At 44.6% G+C, this 22,521-nt stretch overlaps 1 protein-coding gene across 14 annotated transcripts in view; it reads right to left on the bottom strand.

Moving 5' to 3' along the window:
* The window catches only part of PCNT (pericentrin), an 85,717-nt gene that overhangs the window by 15,834 nt on the left and 47,362 nt on the right, over window positions 1-22,521 (bottom strand). For 11 of the 14 annotated variants that reach the window (XM_084872206.1, XM_084872209.1, XM_084872200.1 and 8 more), the window contains 14 exons: window positions 21,633-21,839; window positions 19,302-19,472; window positions 18,880-19,032; window positions 17,637-17,729; window positions 12,949-13,854; window positions 11,745-11,936; window positions 8,655-9,380; window positions 7,184-7,286; window positions 5,792-5,946; window positions 4,702-4,896; window positions 3,775-3,939; window positions 3,179-3,374; window positions 1,162-1,384; window positions 668-818 (listed from right to left, as the gene is read on the bottom strand). In XM_084872206.1, coding sequence (XP_084728332.1) covers window positions 668-818; window positions 1,162-1,384; window positions 3,179-3,374; window positions 3,775-3,939; window positions 4,702-4,896; window positions 5,792-5,946; window positions 7,184-7,286; window positions 8,655-9,380; window positions 11,745-11,936; window positions 12,949-13,854; window positions 17,637-17,729; window positions 18,880-19,032; window positions 19,302-19,472; window positions 21,633-21,839 — 3,636 coding nt within the window. The remainder of the gene's footprint in view (window positions 1-667; window positions 819-1,161; window positions 1,385-3,178; window positions 3,375-3,774; window positions 3,940-4,701; window positions 4,897-5,791; window positions 5,947-7,183; window positions 7,287-8,654; window positions 9,381-11,744; window positions 11,937-12,948; window positions 13,855-17,636; window positions 17,730-18,879; window positions 19,033-19,301; window positions 19,473-21,632; window positions 21,840-22,521) is intronic. The other 3 variants (XM_084872211.1, XM_084872204.1, XM_084872210.1) reach the window with 2 other exon arrangements.

The raw sequence follows: 22,521 nt of genomic DNA, 5'->3' as shown, positions 1-22,521 counted from the left end.
AACCACGTGGGTATTAGGAGCACAGACCTCTCTCAAAGACAGAAATCTGTATGTAACAACAGTTAGCCCTCTGCATATGCCAATTCCCAACTACGAAGCTGACCCTTAGAACAGCGGTCAACAGAAAGAATCCATATATAAATGGATGCACATAGTTCAGAAGACAAACCACACAGACGCAGTTTGAGCTGAACCATGGTCTGTGTTGTTGAAAGACAGCTTTGCCTAATGGGAACTGATGGTCAGCTTGCCCAGACTTACGGAACACCTGCTGGACACATGGTCATTAAGCTGCCAAACAAAACACGATTCACACACATGCTGTAGCGTTAAAACACGAGCTGGGTCATGCAGTTTATCTGGTTGACACAGGCTTCTAAGGCTGCACCTTGTGTGGAAGGAGGCGGTGTCCACTCTGCAGAACCAAGCTCACAGAGATGGTGGGGACCATGTGTGTTACAGCACTGCATCATATGGTCATCACACACTCTGTCACTGCAAAACTGCTGTGTGTTTTATCTGAAGACGTAGCCCTACCTCACTGCCCCAAAACCCGGTCACCTGGGCTCACCATCACAAAAACAATCAGAGGCAGCATCAAAGAGAACGGCCCCCCAGCTCCCTTCTCTGGCCGGTGTGGAGACTAGGCCATCCTTGGTCCCCTTACCTCCAGGGCCTTGGAGTCCTGGCCCTCCCTCTGCAGGTGCTCCTGCTGCTCCTGCTCCAGCTGGCTCTGCAGGGCGCGCTCCTTCATGCGCTCGCTCTCCAGCTCCTGAAGCGCGGCCTTCAGGTCGTTCTCCTTGCTGTCTAGTACAGACCTGTGTGCGGAGAGAGGTAGTCACTCCACATTGCAAATGCTCGGAAGGGACGACGTTACCGTCAGGGGCCGGGAGCTCCCAGGACGAGGCAGGTAGGCCCTGTTGCTTCCTCACTATCTGCACACATGCTCAGTCCCGCCTTCTCGCTCTAAACACACGGGAGCAGGCACTTCTGTCTAATACCTACTGAGCATGCAGCACAAGTCATGGCACCGAGGCTCCATCACTTCACTGCCAAGAGTGATGTGGTGAGAATTACGTAACTTCCATTTATTCTACCAAAGTTCTGATGACAGCCTGGGGGCCAGCGGGCAGTGTATCACGAAGGCAGTGCCATACGTACCTCAGCTGGAGAACCTCTCTCTGCACGTCATTGAGGGACTTCAGCAGCCTCTCATTGTCCTGTTTACACTCACAAAGCTCTGACTTCAAAGCTTTGACTGCGTTCTGCTCCACCACCAGCAGCTTTCGGGCGTTGTTTGCTTTCTGTTGCTCTTCATTGAGGGTTTTCTGTAGATCACTCGCTATAGATTTTTCCTGTTCAACCTTATATGCCAGTAACTCAACTGAGGAAAAGATTAGAAAACATAAAATAGCATTATTCATGAGTTCAAAGGGAGTTAAACAGATGATTTAACTGCAGACAAGTCAGTTAAGGAGACAGGGAGAATGAAGTTTCTGCAACCAAAAAGGCAGCGCTTCTGATGGTGCAGGGCACATTCCTTCTGCCTGTTGCTGGTTCCTCCAACACGCACAACACCAGGACTCAATGCAACATGGTTCCCCAGGTTGGGCCACACCCCCACTCACCCCTGCAGCAGTTCAGACCTGGGGTTTCCCTGGAGGCTGAGCTTGGAGCTAAGCCAAAATGGACCTGCATGTGGGAGGCTGCTCAGAGCCCTCCCTGCTGGGGGCAGGAAGGCCAGGTGTGACCATCCTGTGGTCTAAAATCCTATCCCATCTGTCACTCCTATACTAAACCTCCCAATAGAGACAACTCCAGCTCAGATGGCTTCACAGGAGAACTCTCCTAAAAGTTAAGAAATAAACTAGTTCTATAAAAAGTCCTCTGGAAAACTGAAGAGGAGTAGACAGATATCAGTCCTCCATGAGGCTGGCGCTACTCCAATGCCAAAACCAGAAGAGAAGCAGTCCAAAGATGGAAGACACTGATGACGCCTTGCCATAATAGCAGTCAGCAGCTGTGTCTCACTGCAGGTTGCCCAGGACCAAACCAGAGAGGGTCGGACCTGCATTACCACCATTTGTCCACCATCCAGAACTGAAATATCATTGCTGACATATACACATAAGGAACTGTTTGACATTGAAATTGGGTCTCAAAAGAACTGTTGGCCCAGAAAGAAACTCACTACAGATTCATTTGCTTTTCAGCATAACCATTATTGCTTGTCTCATTTTCTATTCTTATATTTCCAATAGGACATAATCTCACTCATCTAGGGGAAATGGTGAACAACATAGACTGATGAACAAGAACAGACCCAGAGATAAGGAGCCATGGGTCAGACTGTTGGACCTCAGAGGGAGGGTGGGATAAAAGGGAGAGATCAACCAAAGGACTTGAGTGCATACATATGAGCCTAACCAGTGATCAAGGACAACAGGGGGGTGGGGGCATGAGTAGGGAGGGGTGGGAGATTGGAATGGGGGGTTGAGGACAAATATGTGATACCTTAATCAATAAAGAAATCTAAAAAACAAACAAACAAAAACCAGAAGATTACTACAGACTAGTATCCCTCATGAATGTAGATGCCAAATAAGCGAAAACCAAGCCCAGAAATGTACAAAGGATAATGCACCAAGAGGTCACAGCCAAAATGAAAGACTGCTCCTACTAGACAGACTTAGTTGGCCATCATCCAGCTTCCAAAACTAAGGAGAGAAGGGACCTGCCAGAGTGAACAGAGGGCATCTGTGAGGAGCAGTTACCATCCTATTTAAGGGTAAGACATGGAGTCCTTCCCCTGCAGCCAGGAGCAGGACCAGACACTCCACTCACCACGTGCTTCAGGGCCTGACCAGTGGTCAGTGAGAGAAGAGGGTAGATAGAAAAGAAAAAATAATTTTTTTTATTCACAGGTTACATGAGTATCTCTGTGCTGACTGGTCTCTGAGTCATTTTGACTCAGAGTTCTATGAACCGAGAAATATTCCAGCCACAGTATTCTGATGACGAGGGTGACACTGCCTGCACTCAGGGACTGAAGAAACCAGGATGTCACTGCTGCCACCAGATCCAGCTCTGGGCAGTCCAGAGGAGCTTTGCTAACCTGTGTGCCACCTTACCCACCAGGTGAACCTCAGGTGGGCACGTTTCTCAGGGGTGCACCCACCCTGCCTGCGCAGCTGGTGTTCTTGCTGGCTCCCACGGGCCTCCGCACTGGTCAGCGCTGCGCACAACTGCTGCAGCTTCTCCTGGTTCTGCAAGTGCGTCAGCCGCAGCTGGGCTCGCAGAGCCTGGATCTCGGACAGCAGGCTACTCCTGTCGGACTGACGCAGTTGCTCCAAGGACTTCTCCTGCAGGTCCCCCTGGAGATGGGGTAAAAGAGGGACAGCAGTTAGGAAGGCTCTGAAGGAACAAGGAGCCCGCCCACATGGGGAAACAGGATGAGAAGGGAGCATGTCCCAAGTGCTGGTGGCTCCAGGCAGAAGCAGTACATCCTCTGCACATACAAGCCTCCACTATTGACTCTATTCCTGGCTGGCGGGTAAGCATGCCGAGGACATAAGTGACCATCACCCCAGCACCTTTGTCTCATTTTCGGGCCTGGTCTGTGCCTGGGGGCTGCTCTGACCAACCTCACACCCTGACTCTGGAACCATGCAGTATTACACTTGGTTTGTAGCAGGGTTTCCTCTCAGTCGTGGGCATGTTCCCAGGTCAGCTGAAACAGAGGTAAGCTCCAAGGTAACCCAGGCCCAAGCTTACCTGCTCCTGGGCCACCTTCTGCAGTCTCTCCACCAGAGCCCTGGAGTCAGAGCCACTGAGCTGAGGCTGCAGCTCCACCGTCAGCATCTCCCTCTCCTTTTCAAATGCCTCCTGGACTACCTGCAGGAATTCTCCTCTCCAGTCAAGGCAGGTGTCAGAAAGCTCCTAAAATTGGAACAAGAAGCTCAGTGTTTGCAACAGATGCATCTAAGGTTTGAACAGGAGCCACTCCAACAGGAGAAGAGACACATGAGCACCCCCGGACTCTCCAGGGCAAGAAAGGCCAATACAGCCATCCGAGCAGAGAAGAAACCACTGAAGACGATGGTGGAAACAAGGTCAAGCAAAGTCAGCAGGCAAACCTTTTCTAACACAAGGCCTGCGTCTGCGGTAGGCCCAAGGCCAAAAGTGACATGGGTTAAGTGCATGCCAGAGCACATGACTGCACAGGGTAGAGGCATGGGGTCATGTGTATGCACACCCAGGGTGTTGACATGTACAAGCGGCCACCCTCGGGCTATCTGCTCTAGACCACCTCCCCTACAGGTTCAGCCTAGTGTCCTGCCCTCTATTCCCTCAAAGCCCATGGCAGGTTGGCTTCTCCTGGACATAGTTTACATTTGGCCCCCACCTCTGTACTGCCCCCTCTCCCGGCCTCCCTGGCTCCTTGGTTGAGGAGTGGACACTGAGACCCTGTGGGCTAAGGCCGAGCCCCGTCACATGTGGCTGGCGCCCATGAATGTGAGTGAGAGGGTTGCTAATCAATATCAGTCTTCTTGCCACCACTGACCACCACTTGTTCCCTATTCCTGCTTACTTGGTAAAACAATCCCAAATTTTACTGACATCAAGAGGAGGCAAGTTGTCAGTTTCTTCACCGTTACTGGAACTATCACTCAAACTATTTTCTAAAACGTGAGAAAATACCTTCTCTGCCTGTTGGGGTGCTGGGGTCAGGTGGCCCCTCAGAGCTGGCAATGCCTCCAACAGTCCCTGGCCACCCCTCAGGAAGTGTTTAATGGGTGTGCTTGGCTCGCCCTTGCCCAGTGCGCTGGGGTATCCATGGTATTCAGACAGGGCCAGGATGTGGTGGCTCTCGTCATACACCATCTGCAGCAAAGCCTACAAGAGCACAAACATTAAAAAAAAAAAAAAAAAAAAAAGGAAAAGCAGCTTGAAAGCACTCATCCATTCATTGTTTCTTTGTCCTGCCTTCACCATGAACACTCACTGGGGCCGCCTGCACAGTACTCGCATGGCCTTTATCAAAGAGCAGAACCTACTGTCTTGTTTTCCAGCTTTCCTCCCCCATAACCGTCAGAAACAGCAGGAAACTGGTTTTGAAAGAGTGAATTTCTATATAAGCTCCTCCAAAGATGACCCCCATGATGAAGCCATCCCATCTGTTCCTGCACAGTGAACATCACCCCACCCCTAAGCCTGAGAGCAGCTCAGGGCAGGGCCTCGGGCCAACTTCCATGGAAGTCATGAAGACTCCAAAGACCATGTACTTTTCCTGGCTCTCCTGGGACCATAGCTGCCATATATGAGGAAGCCACATGGGAGGTGTGTACACAAGTCCCAGCTGATGGATGATACCTCAGGGGACAAGGTACCTTCAGATGGAATGGCTAAATAATGAAGGGTGTCCCCCGTCACAGGGTGCAAAGAAACAGTCCCAACAGACTGGTCCTGACCCTGTCCACAGGGTCTGTGAGAACAGGAGAGGGCTGTTTACTATAGAGCAATGGGGAACTGGGGCAGGCATGCTGGCCATCTATGTCCTGCCCAAAGCGGGTGAGCGAGGAGGAAGGCGGCTTCCCAGGGCTGTCCTCAGGGAGAAGCTGGTGTTAGGATCAGTACACTCCTCATGAGGCATAAAGTAAGACAGAGCTGAAGCTGAGCTCTCTGAGCAGAGCATGATCCTCATGCAACACTTGGAAGCCAATGGCACAATCAGAGTGGGCCAGAGATGGAGCCCATCAGCGCACCTCGCCCTGCTCTCACCACCCATTACCTTAACTTGTTTCGGGTGGACTTCCTTCTCCTTCATGGCTTCTGGTGGCTGTCGGAAGCTTCCTGAGGCGGGGGACGGCACTGCAGGACTAATAGTGGGAGCTTCAAGTCCTCCTGAACCTTGGTTTAGTGTTTCTCCACACCCGAAGCCATCACCTAAATAAAACACCACCAAATCAGGGTCTAAAACTGCAGTTCTCTCAGGGGCATTCCTGGGGATGCTCTGCAGAGTGCTGAGGGGGATCAGACCTCCCCACCCCCCACTGGCTTGTGCTATGTGAAGCTGGGCCTGGAAACACCCAGATGCCTATAGCTGCGATCTTCTCCCTCGGGGAAAAAAAATCAATGAAGCACAAAGATGGTAAAAATATTTTAATAAAAACATCAAACGAGATCTACATACATTAAGTAAGAAAAAGTGTCTTTTGCATGTTTAAAATATTAATATCCATGATTTGAACACAAATCTTCAGATATTTCAGTCACTTTTACACAGATGTTGATGTGTGTTTCCTTATCCCAAGAGTAGAACCCACAGGACTCTGCAGAGCAAGTGCCACAGTTAAAAGACACACACAAACCCAAGGACGGGGATAAAGAGAGAGAACCCAGACAATGAGGATAGAGAGAGAGGACAGGAGGTAGAAGATGCCAACAGCAAGGACAGGTTGGGAGCAGGCGGACAAGCAGCAGACATCTGGTTAGGAAAAGCCCTAAAATCAGCCACCAGGGTTGGGGAACCCTGAACCAGGTCTGGAATTAGAGGCTCCCAGAACCTCTGTCTAATGCAGGGGTAGGGAACCATTCTTTCTGCCAAAGGCCACTTGGATACAGTATTTATAACATCACTTGTGGTCCATATAAAATTAACAACTTAAAAATTGGCCTGCTATATTTGGTCAAACATTTAGTTAACTCACCCCTAATGCCCTGGCAGGGCAAGACCAAGTGATTTCCCATGCCTTATAAATCAGAATTCAAAATCTTTCAGAAGCTCTTAGGCCCCAGACCCATTCCAGTTCAGGAGGCTGGAAGCACGAGCTCTGGAAAATGGAGGGGTGCCGGATGAAAAAGCAGCTGCAGACCTTCTGTCTGCTCCTCCCCACAGCACCCAGGTGGGGCCAAGGAGAATTTCGGGGCTACTGGCAAGGCCCTTTGGAACTGAGCTTCCTGAGAGCCGTGCAGGCCAGCCTGCTGAGTCGTCCAGCTTCTCAAACAGGCAATGTTCAAACACAAAAGACAGAAACGGAAATAAGAGAAAGATAGGCAGTACACACAGCAAACCAGGTAAACGTGAGCACTGGGGAATCTGTGAAGGATATGCAGGAATGCTCGGTGCTTTTTGGACTCTGAAACTGTAAAAATGGGTTTTTAAAAAAGACGAAGAACTCACTGTTTTCACTTCCATTGCTTTTTCCTTCTAACCCAAGAGGAGATGATCTTGACTTTTCTTGAGAATCAAGAGACGTTATAATAAAATCCTCAACATCTTTCTCCTGTTCAAATAGGTAGAATTTTAAATGATTATAAAATAATTTATTACATCATGGAATTAAATTTGCCTGACAGAAACATTCTAAGACCTGAATTTATCATCTTCCCACAAAGAATCCAAATAAGCCCTGGCCAGTTTTGCTCAGTAGATAGCACATCGGCCTATGGACTGAAGGGTCCCAGGTTTTTATTTTTTTTAAAGAAATACTTCTTTTTTTTTTTTTTTTTAAATATATTTTATTGATTTTGTACAGAGAGGAAGGGAGAGAGATAGAGAGTTAGAAACATTGATGAGAGAGAGTCATCGATCACCTGCCTCTTGCACACCCCCTACTGGGGATCTGCCCGCAACCAAGGTACATGCCCTTGACCAGAATCGAACCCGGGACCCTTTGGTCCCCAAGCCGACACTCTATCCATTGAGCCAAACCGGTCCCGGCGGGTCCCAGGTTTGATTCTGGCCAAGAGCACATGCCCGGGTTGCGGACTCGACCCCCCAGTGGGGGACATACAAGAGGCAGCCAATCAATGATTCTCTCTCAACATTGATATTTCTCTCTCTCTCTACCTCTTTGTCTCTGAAATCAATAAAGAAATATATATTTTTTAAAAAGAACCCAAATAAAAGTGTTCAAACCTTATGGATATTTTGAGGTCACTAATGTATCCATGCTTCTAATAATGTGTGTTAATTCACCCACAGTGCTCTAGGAATATTTTAAATAAGTCATTAGCAATTATTTTAGATCAAAGTACTTTTGCATGAAATGGTAGAATATAGATACTTCAAAAAAAACATATAGCCTAATTTACTTTTTATTTGATCTAACTCAAGATAAACAAAATACCAAAACTATGTTATGAAAGATATAATCTAACAAAAATAATAAACTGAAGTGTTCCTGAAATTAATTAGCATTACATGGGCAACCTGTTAAAAATGCAATACAACTAAAAATAAATCTAAAAAACATTCTAAATAAAACCCATATGCAAACTACACACAAAGATGAGTTTATGACTGTACTTCTCAAAAATCAGTATTAGTTAAGAAACTTAGCATCCCTCCCCCCCCCGAAAAGAAACTTAGTCCTAATGTTGCATTTCACATACTTCCAAAAATCATTTAAGTGTTTAAATGTTCACATTACAGTGGATTAGGGTTAGTCCTGTAGAAAGCTGACCGTCCCTACACATAGCTGACCGGGGGACTGTGAGGAGCTCATCCACACCCGGCCCACAGGCCTGCAGGTGAACCAACAATGGCTGCCGCTGTGACACCGCGGGCCATGAAGACACAGTCCCATGGGAACACACTGGAGCCCTGGCACATACAGACGCTGAAGCAGGACCCAGGGAAGCCAACCTACCACAACCACACGATGCACATGAGGATCGGCGGAGGGAGCCCCGTCTGCGGCCAGTGAAGACTCTGCCCAGGAAGGGGCCTTTTCTGCTGCTGACCCACCAAGGGAACACAGCAGCCCCGACTGGTCAGCCTGGAGCATTGAGGCACTCATCCTGTCCTTCAGGGAGATATCCAGGCTGTGCTGGCTCAGGACGTCCACGCAGGGTGTCAGGGGCAGGCTGGGTGGTGGCTCGAGCATTGAGTCCTTCCTAACAACCTCGGGGGAGCTCCAGGAGGACAGGTCCATCGCACTGAGTGCATTCTTCAAGGGCTCAGCCTCCTCAATGTAGGTTAAGTCATGGGAGCTACTTGGCAAGCTCAGCTGCAAACCAAGTGACCCATCCTGCAAAGCTGCCTTGTCTTCCATGGGAACATTTGGCATTTCATTTCTTTTCAATGAATCCTGATTTCCAATACTGTCAATTACATCCGGTGTAATTTTATTGATATTAAATTCATCAACAGGAGGCAATCTGTCAGTTTCTTCACCATTACTGCAACTACCATTCAAACTGCTTTCTAAAACATGAGAAAATGCCAATGGCTGTTGAGAGTTAAAATCCTCTGTCTCGGTGTTCTGGAAGTTCATAGAATATACCAGACGGTTCAGTTTTTCTTGAAGCTGTTTCACCTGAGTTATGAGATCAACTTTCTGCAGCTTAAAACACTCCCGTCGTTTTTCTTTATCCTGCAGGTGAGATAGAACATGCATACAGTAAAATAACTGCATTACATGCTGCAACACTTGTCTGTCTGAGCCAGTTTTATGAACCAATTTCAGAGACTGAGAAATTAATTATGAGATTCCATAATGAGCCCTTTGGTCCCTCTAGACTCTTAGGATTTCAAATTTTTTAAAAGACAGAATCAGGGCTTAAAGCTTTGTGCCTAAAAGGCAACTGTTGGAGAGGATTCTGGAAAGATGGCACAGCAGAAAGTACAAGAATCTGTCTCCCCACTTGGACATCAACTGCACTGGCAGAATCTTATCTGATACAATATAGTCAAACCTCAGTTCTTAAACATCTCCTATCTCACAATTCACTTCTCAACCCAACACGCCTTTCATGCTCCTCCTTGTATGATCAGTCACATCTCTCTCAGGTGACAAAGAGAGAATGCACAAGTGAATCAGTTTACCACTAAATCTCATGTTAACATCTCAATACAAAGGAGACAACCAGTATTCAAAATCTTCCGATGAAACAAACTGTGGAGCTGATGGCTTCACTGGTGAATTCTATCCAACATTTAAAGAACTGATATTAATCTTTCTCAAACATTCCAATAAACAGAAGAAGGAGCACCAGGCTCAGAGGCTTCACTGGTAATTCCACCAAACATTTAAGGAAGAAACTATACCAATTCTCTCAAAATCAGTATGAGTTAATTCTCTACAGCAGAAGCAGAGGGAATGCCTCTTAACTCATTCTATGAGGCATTACCTTGATACGAATGCCAAATAGTACAAGAAATGAAAGCTATAAACCAATGTTCCTTATGAACATTTATGCAAAAAGACTCAACAAAATATTAGAAAATAGAATTCAATCACATTTTAAAGGATTATACATCTTAAGAAAGTGGTATTCATTACCAGAATGCAAGGGCAGTTCAACATAGGAAAATCAATGTAATATACCACAATAACAAAATGAATGAAAAAAATCACACAATTGATGCACAAAAATGCATTTGACATAATTTTAACATCCTTTTTTTTTTTTTTAAATATATTTTATTGATTTTGTACAGAGAGGAAGGGAGAGAGATAGAGAGCTAGAAACATCGATGAGAGAGAGTCATCGATCGGCCGCCTCTTGCACACCCCCTACTGGGGATATGCCTGCAACCAAGGTATATGCCCTTGACCGGAATCGAACCCGGGACCTTTCAGTCCCCAAGCCGACGCTCTATCCATTGAGCCAAACCGGTCTCGGCTTAACATCCTTTTTTGATAAAATCATTCAAGCTGACTAGGAATAGAAAGAAATAACCTTAACATAATAAAAACCATACATGAGAGACCGTGAAAATCTCATTCGGTGGTGATAGATTGAAAGCTTTACAACCAAGAACAAGGAAAAGACGTCCACTTTCACCACTTCAACATAGTACTGAAAGTCCTAGCCAGAATAATTAGGCAAGAAAAAGAAATTAAAGACATCCAAATTGGAAAGAAAGAAGCAAAACTATCTATGTTCACAGATTATATGGTCTTATATGTAGAAAACCCTGAAGATACCACGTAAAAAACTGATAAAATTATAAAATTCAGTTGCATTTCTCTACACCAGTGATTCTCAACCTTTCTAATGCCGCGACACTTTCATACAGTTCCTCATGTTGTGGTGACCCCCAACCATAAAATTATTTTCGTTGCTACTTCATAACTGTAATTTTGCTACTGTTAATGAATCGTAATATAATACCTGTGTTTTCCAAGGGTCTTAGGCTCTACAGCAGCAGAGAACCTACAACAGCAGAGGCTCTACAGGTTGAGAATCGCTAGCAGGGTCACCTAAGACCATCAGAAACCACAGATATTTACATTACAACTCATAACAGTGGCAAAATTACAGTTATGAAATAGCAACAGGGTCGCAACATTAGGAAGGTTGAGAACTACTGCTCTACACGAACAATGAATAATCTGAAAAGGAAATTAAAAAAACAAATCCAGACAGGCTGATGTGTGCTCAACCTATGAACCAGATCACGGTTCAATTCCCGGTCAGGGTACATGCCCATATTGCGGGCTCAATCAACAGTAGGTGGCGTGAAGGAGGCAGCCCATTGCTAACGTTGCTCTCTCATTGATGTTTCTCTCTATCACTCTAGAGATAAATAAAAACATATTAAAAACAAACAAAAAACTAGCTCGTAGAGTGCCTAAATGAAACGTGTAGGACATTTCAAAGCAAATCTGAATAGCTATGAGAATATGATAGATTCAGAAAACATGTCACTGTCTACGGTCTACGTAGTATGTGTGTCCCCTCAACAAAATGCCAGAGAGGATGCCTGTCTCTCCTGAAACGAGCCTAAGTACCTTCACTGTCCCTGATGCTTTGCCGTAGTCCTCAGCACTCAAGTGCATTTCATTTTTCACAAGGAGCAGCTCAGACTCCAGCTGCCTCTGGCAGACCGCGAGCATCGACATCATGCTGTCTTGTTTGTGGAGGCCGGTGTGGTTTCCCGTCACCAGGGCTTTGGCAGGCTGCAGATCACCTTTCACTGGGCTCTACAGTAAGAGGAAAAACACAAGGACAATGCCATCAAGATTATACCAAACACACGGAATGTCAGAAATGCAGGGAGGCCAGCTGCAGGGAGCTCTAAAGTGTGAGACCAGAACCATGCTGCAACCTTGCTGTCTGCTCATAAACCACCATGGGACAGATGTGCTGGAGGCTGAGGGCTCTGAGGGCACAGGTGCCAGCTGTGGTAGAATGGGGTGTACTCAACACAGAACCCCAAGCTGATTGGGGGGAGGGCCCCAGAACTCTACTCAAACATAAACTGAAGCATGTTCCCCACCCCCAAATGAGCTTGAAACATTTTACACTATAATATAAAAGATAAACCATTTGATTACATGTCTAATACATGGTTGAGCTCCGTATCACTGAGTGTGCCCTATCAAAAAAAAAGAAGTGTTTTTAAAAGTTTTAATAACTTATAGCAATAAGTTTAAAATTATACAAAAGAGCAAGACCCAGCCTAATCTCACTGCATACATGTGCCCTAACTTAAGGTTATATGGATCCTAAATGGCAAGGGCCCCAGCCACCACCAGCTGCAGACTCACTTCTCCTCCCAGGCATGAGCCACTTACTGGAAACTACCCACCAGAGAGGAGAGTCATTAATTAAAACAGAAACAGCCCTAACCAGTTTGGCTCAGTGGTCAGAGCGTCAATCTGAGAACTCAAGGGTCCCAGGTTCGATTCTGGTCAAGGGCATGTACCTAGGTTGCAGGCACATCCCCAGTAGAGGGCGTGCAGGAGACAGCTGATTGATGTTTCTCTTTCATCAATGTTTCTAACTCCCTCCCTCTCCTTTCTTCTCTGTAAAAAATCAATAAAATATATATTTTTTTTAAAAACAGAAGAGTAAGAAAAATAATTGTTTGCTCAGAAAACCCCCAACTCCCTCTGGTCCAGCCCAGTGCTCCACCTCCAGCTGCGTGGGTCAGGGCCTCCTGCTCTCTGCACACAGACTGCACCTGTGGGGCTACAGGGGAACCAGGCCCACCTGTGGATCATCGGCTTGACCATGGGAGGCCATAGGTAGCTGCCTGTTGCCCACATTCTGTTCCGGCTCTTCACCACACAAGGCCTTGTCACTCCTGGCCACCTGTCCCTGGAAGCTGCCCTTTATACGATGGAGCACGGGCGACCCACACGCCTGCTGCTTATCCAGCTCCTTCTGGCACCGCAGAAACCGCTGGTTCAGTGCCTGCAGCTGGTGGCTGAGGCGGACACACTGAACTCGGAGCCGCTGCAACTCCGGGGGCTCGTGTGTGGCACCCGGGGGCTGCTGTTCCAGGGTGCGGCGGAGGGAGGTGAAGGCCTGCAGGATGGCCTCCAGTTCTGTGGAGTGGGCTGAGCGCCTTCTGTTTATAGCCTCAATTTCCAAATCCCTCTGGGCAATCTCTGCATCCTTTGCTTTGAGGGCAGCCTCAAACTCTTGAATTTGGGAGGCCAAGCCCTGCACCTCCGCCTCCCGGAGGGTAGCACTGGACCTCAACTGGGCCAGCTGCCTCTCGGCAGCCTCCTCTGCAACCCGCAGGCGCTGCTGCAGGGCCTCCAGGGCCTGGCCATGCTGGTGCTCCTGCTCAGTCAGCAGCTGGCTCAGAGCTTCCTTGGCCTCAAGAGCATTCTGGAGCTCGGCCTGCAGCGTGGCCTGGGTCTCGGCTCCCTCGGCCTGCAGGCAGTACAGCCCACGCTCTAGCTCGCTCTGGAGATCCTCAGCTTGGCTGTCACTGAGCTCATGCTTGGCAGGCTCCCCAAGGGTCAGCTCTCGCTGCAGCTTCTCGATGACCTCGTGCAGTTGCTCAATTTCCTCTGCTTTATCCTTCTGCAGCCGCTCCTGGTTCTCCTGCAAAGTCTCAATAATGGACTTCAGCTCCTCGACTTCAGAGCTTCTACTGTACATAACCTGCAGAAAGAGCACGTTTCAGAGGCAAACTACATAACTGCCTTCAGAACCCCCTCTCAACTTACAGCTCTGAATTCGTTGTCAGAAGTAGACGCGTCTCACACACTGTTGATGGGAATGCAAAATGGTGCTATGGAAAATAGTATGAGTTCCTCAATAATAAAAATTACCATATGATCCAGAAATCCCACTTCTGAGTATTTATTCAAAAGAACTAAAATCAAGATTTCGAACAGATATTAGCACCCCAGAATCAATGCCCTGCTACTGTTCACAAAAGCTAAGATTCACAAACAAACTAAATGTCCACTGGTGGATGAATTAATAAAGAAAATTTGTATGCATTTAATAGAATATTATTCAGCCTTAAAAACAGAAATACTAAAATTTATCACCATTTGGATAAAATCTGAGGACATCACAGAAGAACAAATACTACATTCATCCCACTGATATGAGGTATTTAAAATAGTCACACTCACAGAATCAAAGACTAGTATGTGGTTACCAGGGGCTAGGAGAGAGGGGGAAATGGAAAACTGCTTATCAATGGGCATACACTTTCAGCTATACAAGATGTAGAAGTTCTCGAGATCTGCAGTACAACATTGTGCCTATAATTAACAATATTGTATTGTACACTTAAAAACTTGTTAAGAGGGAATAACTTGTGTTAAGTGTTCCTACCACAAGAAAACAAGATAAAATAAAGGTAAACATAAAAATAAAAAAATTAAAAAAAGTAGAGCCGAAACCGGTTTGGCTCAGTGGATAGAGCGTCAGCCTACGGACTGAAAGGTCCCAGGTTCGATTCTGGTCAAGGCATGTACCTGGGTTGCGGGCACATCCCTAGTAGGAGGAGTGCAAGAGACAGCTGATCGATGATTCTCTCTCATCGATGTTTCTGACTCTCTATCCATCTCCCTTCCTCTCTGTAAAAAATCAGTAAAATATATTTTAAAAATAAATAAATAAATAAAAAATTTAAAAAAGAGTAGAGTCTTCTCAGCTTGAAATACAAAACAGCTGTAAGAACTAACAATGAAACCAAATAACAGTTAATATATAAAAAATTCCCAAAATGCTGTATCCCAACTACTTAACTACCTCTAAGGAAAACCCTGTTGCTGCTGGGCAGCTCATTCGGATACTCCGCTTGAGGCTGCTGGGCACTGCCCCAGAGCCCAGCCCTCTTTTGTCAGAATTCTGAGGAAGATCTAACTTGGCCACTTCCCAGTCAGTGACACCTTCATACTAATATTTTGCCACCTTTTAAATGTGTATTTAGTTAATATTTAAACAACTCTGATTTGTTTGATTTTCCTAAAGGGAGAATTTAGATTTTAGGTGTCGTTCTGATTTTTTAAAAGTAGATTTTTATTGATTTCAGAGAGGAAGGGAGAGGGACAGAGATAGAAACATCAATGATGAAACAGAATCATTGATTGACTGAATCCTGCACACCCCACACTGGGGATTGAGCCCACAACTAGAGCATATGGCCTGACCGGGAATTGAACCCTTATCTCCTGTTTCATCTCAATTACTGAGACATGCCAACTGGCCTAAAAAAATCAATGAAAAAAATTTCCTCAGGTGGGAATTAACAAATAAATAAATATACACATAAATACCTAAGAAAATAACATAATTTAAAAAACCCAAAATAAATAAGAAACTCATGCAACCAAAACGATCTAATAAAAAAAAATGGGCAGAAGACCTAAATAGAAGACCTTTTAGCCATCTGTATGTCTTTTCCCCCAAAAGACATACAGATGGCTAAAAGACATATGAAAAGATGTTCTATGTCACTAATTGTAAGAGAAATGCAGATTAGAATCACAATGAGATAATCAGCTAAAACCTGTCAGAATGGCTATCATCAATAAATCCACAAATAACTGTTGGTGAGGATGTGGAGAAAAGGGAACCCTCATGCACTCTTGGTGAAAATGTAAATTGGTAAAGCCACTATAAAAAACAGTATGGAGGTTCCTCAAAAAAAATGAAAATTAGAGGTGCCATATGATCCAGCAATCCCACTTCAGGGTATTTATTTAAAACAAACAAACAAACAAACAAACAAACAAAAAACGCACACAAAAATAGTAATTCAAAAAGATATATGCTCCCGTGTGTTAATTGCAGCATTATTTACAATAGCCAAGACATGGAATCAAGATATGGAAGAATTGAAATATTGTTGTTTTTGGTTTTAAGCTGTATGAGTTTCTTATTTATTTTTGGATATTAACTCCTTATTGGATGTATGATTTGTCCATCAATAGACAATTGGCTAAAGAAGATGTATTATTACTCAGCAATAAAAAAGAATGAAATTTTGCCATTTGTGACAATATGGTTGGACCTAGAGGATATGATGCTGAGTGAAATAAGTCCGACAGAAAAAGGCAAATGGCATATAATTTCACTTATATGTGGGATTTAAAAGGCAAAATAAATGAACAAACAGAAACAAGTTCATGGAGAACAAACTGATGGTCGCCAGGTGAGAGGGGGTTAGGTTGGAGGGCTGAGTGAAAAAAGTGAAGAAATTAAAAAGTACAAGTTTACAGAATAGTCATGGGGATATAAAGTACAGCATAAGAAATATAATCAGTAATCTATATTAATAAAAGCCTTGGTGGCCCTAGCGCCCTCACAAGATGACCACCACAAGATGGCTGGCAGGGAAGGGTAGTGTGGGAGATCAGGCTAGCATGGGAGGGCAGTTGGGGGAAACCAGGCCTGTAGGGGAAGGCAATTGGGGGGGACCAGGCCTGTAGGGGAGGGCAATTGAGGGCGATTGGGCCAGCAGGGGAGCAGTTAGGGGGCAATCAGACTGGCAGGCAGAAGCAATCAGGGGCCATTAGGCAGGCAGGAAGGCAAGTGGTTAGGAGCCAGCAGTCCCGGATTGTGAAAGGGATGTCTGATTGCTGGTGTAGACCCAATTCTAAACCAGCAGTTGGATATCCCCCAAGGGGTACCTGACTGGAGAGGGTGCAGGCTGGGCTGAGGAACACCCCCCTCCCACAACCAGCACATGAATTTCATGCACCAGGCCTCTAGTATTGCAATAACTCTGTATGGTGCCACATAGATAGTACACTTATCAAGGGGGATCACTTCAAAAGTATTGAAATGCCTAATCACTATGCTGTACACCTGAAACTAATATAATACTATATGTGAAATATATTTGAAAAATAAAATTTTAATAATTAGTTGCTGGTTTTAAAGGCATTCCTTAAGCTTGGCCAATATGGTTCAGTGGTTGAGCATCAACCTATGAACCACGAAGTCATAGTTCATTCCCAGACAAGGCACATGTCCAGGTTGTGGGCTTGATCCCCAGTAGGGGGCAGGCAGGAGATAGCTGATCAATGATTCTCATCATTGATGTTTCTATCTCTCTCTCCCTCTCCCTTCCTCTCTGAAACTAATAAAAATATATTAAATAAAAAATAAAGTCATTCCTCAAAGAAACACAAAATAATATTCTTAAATTTTGCCAAATATATAAGATACCAATACAGATCATAAATATCTCATTAGCCTTTGTCACAGTGAAATTTGGAGACACAAAAAACTTCAGACAAAACTTCTTTTTACTCTAGCAGCTGCCTCGGGCCTTATACCTTCTATCAAAATTCATGGGAAAAGCCATTATACACTTTACGTAGTATCACCCCAGAGGTCTCTGTTGACCCAAGGTCACACTTATAAACTACCAAGAACATGAAAGCCCAAGATGCCTTCATACCAAAAGGACCACCTACCTCGCTGAGAGCGCCACTTCCCATCCCAGCCAGCTGGGCCTCCAGCTGCTCACTCAAACACAGGATCTCCTTTTCTTTGTTTTGCAGAAATTCCTATTGAAATGACAATAATAATAAAGCCTTACTGTGGGACTAGTCCCCAGGCCTTACAGACATAAGCTATCCTAATAAATAAGCCTGTAGTTTCAATACTAACACTCAATTTGAAAATGTTTTTTCTATTAAAGTGCTTCTATTTAAAGTGACATATTAGTTTGGTTTTCTAAAATCAGTTACTACACGTTTTGTTTAAAGCAAGCATGTCAAACTCATGGCCGGCAGGTCACATGACTCATTTAAATGTGGCCCACCAGCTGCAAGTTGGACATGTTTGGTTTGGGGCAATTGAGGGCGATTGGGCCAGCAGGGGAGCAGTTAGGGGGCAATAAAGAAATCACCAAAGAGTAAGTGAAGCCCGTTCTTATATGCTCCTCACGTAGTAATTAAGGATGAGTGCCCACTGAAAAGATAAGCAGTGGTTCTAGGACCAATCTAAAACTCCTTTTCACTGAAGATATTCTAAATTGCGCAGTTGCAAGCCTTTGGGGGGATTAGGCACAAATGACACAGAGGATTTCTTTCAATGCTATCAGTTCACAAATCAAACAATTGCCAGGTTGACATCATACGCCACTATTCTAAACTCAATATATTTCAAGGCCATCTTTTAAGATTTTGTTTTCTTTACAGCTTTATCATGTCCACTATATGAGGGCTATTTTTCGTTTTTGCTTGAAAAGCACAATTTCATTAAGATAACAGAAGATTTAAAAACAGACTTGTTTCCATCCTGAATGGGCACCGTGGTAATAGCCAGAGCAGGGCCATCGTTCCCAAGTTATGATTTGTTTCCCTGGCAGTTAGGGAAGTGCCTCTCCTACAAGCAGCCTTAAAGGCATGACTGTCATCAGTGCTGCAAACCAAAAGCAAGAGTTTGGTGCGGAGGTGAAAGCATGTCAACTTCCCCAGTCAAGGTGACTCTGGCTTTCCACTCATGATTCCGAGGCGCTGCCTCCACACTACACTTTCTTGAGCTGCCCAAGGTGCCAACCTCAGTACAGACAAGCCAGGCACTTTCTGAAATCACTTCTCTTTTCAGAAGGAAGTCTCCTGGGAAGGCCTGAGGTACCCAGATCCTGTAAATAATGGTTCTCATGTTGGGCTGCAACACTTAACGGACAGAAAGTGGGTCTGGTCACATTACCTTCAAATTCGCATTCTCTTCTTGCAGTCCTCTGATGCTGATGGCAGCATGGTTGTTCTGCAGGTCTAATTTCAAATTCAGATGTAGTACTTCTTCATTTTTATTAACTAAGTCATCTGTAACCTTTTCTAATTGTTCTTTTAAGTCTAAAACCTTTTAGTGAAACAAATGAAGATAAACATTAAAAATTACCTAATATTCTAAATGATTTAATAACTAAAATTATGCTAAAATATTTGAAAGTACATGCCAAAAAAATTACTACTATAACTCACATAAAAATGCTAAAAATTACAAAGAATATGCGGTAATTACAAGCGCACTGAGGTTATCATTTGGACGTCCTGCCCTTTACATAGCCGTGCAGAGGACACGTGTCAGGCACTGAAGAGAGGAAACCCGTCCAATCTCCCTCCCCTTACCTCGCTTTCCCGCTGCAAGAGTGCCCTCTGCACGGCCTCTAACTGGATTTCTGGGTCCTCGGGGCAGCTGTCCACAGGAGGCACAGAGCATTTGCCCTCATCTAGTTTAGACTGCAATGTGGACACCAGAAGCAAGTTATTCATCTGCTGTTGCTGTAGTGCCTCTTTATCCTATTTAAGAAAAAATGAGATGTACTTTAGGCAAGTATTTCAAGAATCAGGGGCCTCAATGTGCTGTCTATTAAAGTGTAAACCATCCCCAGCACTTCCTGCACACACCTGCACGCACCACACCTGATCCCCAGACCCAGCCACGCTCCAGAGTAGAGATCTGCTTGGTGAAGGATGCAATCCCAAACAGAGAGCCACTGGTGGCCCTTGATTACACTGGAGGAACTGATCCTTAGTAATCATTCAACAAGATACAAAATAGTCTCTGACTGTTAGCAAATATAAAAAACTGAAGAGACTTTGCCAAAGAACAGGGCAATAGATGAAAATATATGCATACAAAGAATTTTAACAGCCTGTTAAGAAGCTTTCAAAGAAAATTTAATATGGATAAAATAGTTACAACACATTGGTCCAACTTTGTATAGAAAAAAAAAGGCATTTCCTATACCCCTGGTATCTAATAATTCAGTAAATGTTTGCTTAGCGGGGGATGGGGGTGGTAGGAGAGCAGTTTCGAGGAACTGTCCCAAGTCACTACTAAGCACCACTCCCCTCCAAGTGATGAAAGGAAGTGAAAAGAGGTGAAACTGGCCAGGTTGGTGTCCTGAGATAAGAGCCAAGCTTGACTCCTTCAATAGCTTTCATGGGCATTTTCAAGAACCTAACATACCTGATAAAAACTAGCCTCCTTGAAGCAGAATTTGTCTTAGGACAAAACCAATGATTCAAAAATGAAATTTCTCAAGGAGCATCACTTTTCATGTAACTTTTAACCTCCAGCTCATTAAATAAATGAAGTATCAGAAGTGGTTGCTTTTGAGGAAATGCTGAATAACCAGAAATGCCACAGGTCTCCTACCCTCAGCACAGCCCTCCAGCCTCATCCTAGTGTTCAGATACAAACAAAAGCATCCAAACACCACCAGGAAAACTCACTGGAGGCATTTTCTCTGGGGGAATTGACAGTTACTAAACTCAAAAATGAAAATAATTGTAACTAGTGCTAAGTATTTAATGAAATAACTTTCTTAAACCTAAAATCTTGAAAATTTACTTTATGAAATTACTAAGGAGTACTATAAAAATTGTTATAAAACGCTATTATAATAAATATGATATTGTAATTTATAATAAAAATAAATACTGGTATTTATCTGACTTCTAGCACGGAACTCCTAAAGCTCTTGGAATTGAGTGAAAAGAGTGACAAAGGTGTTTAATATTCATTAACAAGCCCCTTCCAGCCACTCCTGAGTTTATGTTACTGAGGTGGCTTTTAGAAAGACCCAAGGTCACCTAAGGATGGATGCCAGGGAACCAACAATGTGATTACAAGGTTGGACCTTTTAGTCCGCCCCTGGAGATCAGGTAGAAGGGCTGGAGGTCGAACCAATCACCAACAACAAATGATTTAATCAATCACACCTAGGTGATGGGGCTTCCAATAAAAAACCAAAGGATGGGAGTTCAGAGAGTTTCCAGGTTGCTGAACATATGAAGATAAGGAGACAGGGGGCATCTGGACAGGGCACAGAAGCCCTGTGCACCTTCCCCAACACCTCACCCAGTGGGTCTCTTCTATCACCTGTCCCTGAGTTATATCCTGTATAACAAAAGGTGACTTACTAAGTAACATGTTTCTCTGAGTTCTGTGAGTGACTCTAGCAAATTAATAAAACCCAAGGAGGGACTGTGGAGACCTCTGATCTATACAACCTGGACCTCGGATGGGCATCTGATGTTTTAAGGGGTGGAAGGTTGAGCCCTTAACTTGTGGGGTCTGACGTTAACTCAGGAGGATGGTATCAGAACTAAGTTCTAAGACACCCCATTGGAATCTGCTGAGAACTGAACACTTGTTTGGTGTGGTGGAAACCCCTACACGCTTGGTGACCAGAAGTGTTACCCATGAAGTGATGTAGCAGAGGACAAATCGTGCAGGAGACGTACAAAGCATTTTTCCTTTAGATTAGAGCAAATAAAAGCCAAGAGGTCAGAGGGAACTCTGCCAACAGTTGGTCTGAGGTCCTCCCTAACCAGTCTTCCTCGTGAAAAGGAGGGCCCACCTCGCCCACCTGCCCCAAGCAGCTCAGAGTTCTCAGTGATGAACCAACAACGGGGACCTGGACAGAATCCCACACAACATAGGGTGTTTACCTGTTGTAGTTCTTTCATAGCTTTTCTTTGCTTCTCCAGTTCTTCCTGGAGCTGGATCACTTTCCTCTTAGTATTGGCATTTGTCTCCTCCAGGTGTTTAATTTCCTCTTCCTGGATCAATACTTGTCTATCTGCTAATTCTTTTTTCATCACCAATTCATTAAGTTCATCTGTTTTTTCTCTCAATTTTTCCTGTAACAATTCAACCTAAAACAACAAAAAATGCTTAAAAAACAATAGTTAAAAAAAACACAAAAAAAAACCAACCCAACCATTTCCCAAATAAAAAAGTAACCAAGCCGAAACTGGTGTGGCTAAGTGGATAGAGCGTCAGTCTGCGGACTGAAAGGTCCCAGGTTCGATTCTGGTCAAGGGCATGTACATTGGTTGCGGGAACATCCCCGGTAGGGGGTGTGCAAGAGGCAGCTGGTCGATGTTTCTCTCTCATTGATGTTTCTAGCTCTCTATCCCTCTCTCCCTTCCTCTCTGTAAAAAATCAATAAAATATATTAAAAAATAATAAAAAAATAAAATAAAAAAGTAACCAAGGAAATTCAGAGAAAACTGATCTTCTACGTGGCTTTGTAGACCTAGGCTGCAGAGAGGATTGGGAATCTCTCAATAACAAAATAAAAAAATAATATTTGTTATTAAAATGAGTTTTCATAGTGAGGAATAGTTTTGATAGTCAGCAATAAAAAACAAGAATGAAGCACAGATACAGCAGCCACCTGGATGAATCACCAGAGAATCTCTAGGCGGAGTGAAAAGCAATCCCCGAAGGCTGCCCACTGCGGTCCATTTGTATAACCACGCGGAAATAAGAAACTATTCTGGGGATCTGGTTGAGAGCCCCATGCAGCTCCGTCTGCACATTAACATCCTGACT

The sequence above is a fragment of the Pipistrellus hanaki genome, assembly GCF_964339955.1.
Source record: "Pipistrellus hanaki genome assembly, chromosome: 2".
NCBI lineage: Eukaryota > Metazoa > Chordata > Mammalia > Chiroptera > Vespertilionidae > Pipistrellus > Pipistrellus hanaki.
Note: the sequence above shows the minus strand (reverse complement) of the source record. Positions and strands in the feature narration are given on the sequence as shown.